The sequence below is a fragment of the Chrysochloris asiatica genome, unplaced genomic scaffold, assembly GCF_000296735.1.
Source record: "Chrysochloris asiatica unplaced genomic scaffold, ChrAsi1.0 scaffold00101, whole genome shotgun sequence".
Classification (NCBI taxonomy): Eukaryota; Metazoa; Chordata; class Mammalia; order Afrosoricida; family Chrysochloridae; genus Chrysochloris; species Chrysochloris asiatica.
Genome location: NW_006408619.1, coordinates 9,807,409 through 9,809,202, shown reverse-complemented (window position 1 = coordinate 9,809,202; position 1,794 = coordinate 9,807,409). Strand labels below are relative to the sequence as shown.

At 45.8% G+C, this 1,794-nt stretch overlaps 1 protein-coding gene across 1 annotated transcript in view; it reads right to left on the bottom strand.

Moving 5' to 3' along the window:
• WDR93 (WD repeat domain 93) overlaps nt 1-1,794 on the bottom strand; it is a 56,761-nt gene that overhangs the window by 17,848 nt on the left and 37,119 nt on the right. Inside the window, exons 9-10 of the mRNA XM_006867175.1 lie at nt 1,679-1,749; nt 1,030-1,116 (exon numbers count right to left, since the gene is read on the bottom strand). Coding sequence (XP_006867237.1) covers nt 1,030-1,116; nt 1,679-1,749 — 158 coding nt within the window. The remainder of the gene's footprint in view (nt 1-1,029; nt 1,117-1,678; nt 1,750-1,794) is intronic.

Here is a 1,794-nt window from a genome sequence, read left to right as displayed (position 1 = left end):
CTCTTGGTCCAGGTAAAGATTTCTCAGAAGTACAATTAAGTGTTCTGGAATACTCATACTTCTCAATGTTGTCCATATACATACATATATATACATATACATACATATACATGAAGGAGCTTCAAATAGTTCATGGGAAAATAGAATTAAAAGATAATGGGAATTTTCCCACAAATTTTTAGATAACCCCTTATATCACATAGATAATAAGAACCCACTCCCATTGCCAGAGAGCTGTATTCTGACTTGTAATGATCTTATAGGCTTGACTAGAACTGCCCATGGGGTTTCTAAGGCTGTAAATTTTGACCCAAGCAGAGGCCACACTTTGTCCTGGGGCGTGGCTAGAGGGTTTGAACAACCAACCTTTTAGTTAGCATTTAACCACTGTGCCACCAGGGATCCTTATAACAACCACCATCACCTTATAGGGAGTCCTGGTGTGGCCTTGTGGGATAGAGCACTGGACTGCAAAGTCAGTTTGAACCACAAGGTCAGTGGTTCAAACTCCCCAGCCGCACCTCGAAAACCTTGTACAGGGTGACTATGGGTCAAAACCAACTCCACAGCACTTAACAACAACAACAATCACCTTATATTTCCTTCATGTTTTTCAGTTTCAATGAGCTTTTACATATAAAAACTCTGATTTTGCTATTCAGTGCATGGTGTGATTAGCTTGTGTTTCAGACCATGTAACAGGGAATTGGAACGGGCAGTGACTAGTCTGAGGTTACATGACTAGGCTCCTGGCCTTCCCATGCCAAGCCACTCTCTTTTACCCTAGCTGCCCTAAGAGGACCTGTGAGCCTGACTCTGGGCTTCCACCTTGTTGACGTATGATCTTTAGGAAACACGGCAATCCAAGAGCAGACCCCTGGGGTCACACCCCAGAACCCCAGCCACCTACTTCTGGACCTCTTTAAGTGACTCTAAGTGTCCAACACACAATAATCTCAGTCAAGCTCACTAAGCAGTTCTGTAAGCCCTGAGAACAGGCAACTCCCATCTCAGCAATGACGAACATACCAACTTTATCCTTCAGAGTTCGGTTAAGAGAATAAAGGGAAAAATTATGACTGCCGGTCCAGTGTATGCCAAGGATACAGGCTGCTCCTGAGAAAGACAAGAGATCCCGTGTTAAGAAATCTGGGTGGCCTTCAGTCTGCATGGCAGGTGTTTGCCCTTGAGGAAGTTGGCTTGAAATCAGACGTGGTTTGTTCTAATGGGCACCACCCACAAGATGGATGAATTTCCCAAAGAAGAGCGCTAGCACCTTCTTATTACGGCTGTCCCTAGGGCCCACTTGCTTCCTGGACGGGAGGGTCTTTACCACCCATAATTCATGCCTACTTGGCTGTCAGTGTCTTGAAAACCATTTTCTACAAAATCAATTGGTATCTGGAAGCAGCCTGGCAGATATACTCATACCCTTCTCTGTGGGGACCCCTCCCCAAAGACTGTCGGTCTCCACTACCAGGAAATCTGGGCTCAGAGGACATAGATGATTAAGCTATGGGTGACAACACAATTTTCACTTTCATTCCCTCCCAAAAAAGGTCAGCTGAACTCTGAGCCAGGCTGGGTTTGCTATGCAAAACTTCTCTAGGGATCCTTGCTGAAGGGTTACCCAAGGGAACCAACCACCTTCACAGGATAACCACCTGTTTGCCTTTACCTGAAGGGCTCTTGACTTCCGCTGGGAATGCAAACAAGCAGCTAGGGAGAAGAAAATGGAACGTGGCCACACTGAGAGAGCAAGAGACACAAGTTAGAACAAGGTGGCGGGGGGAT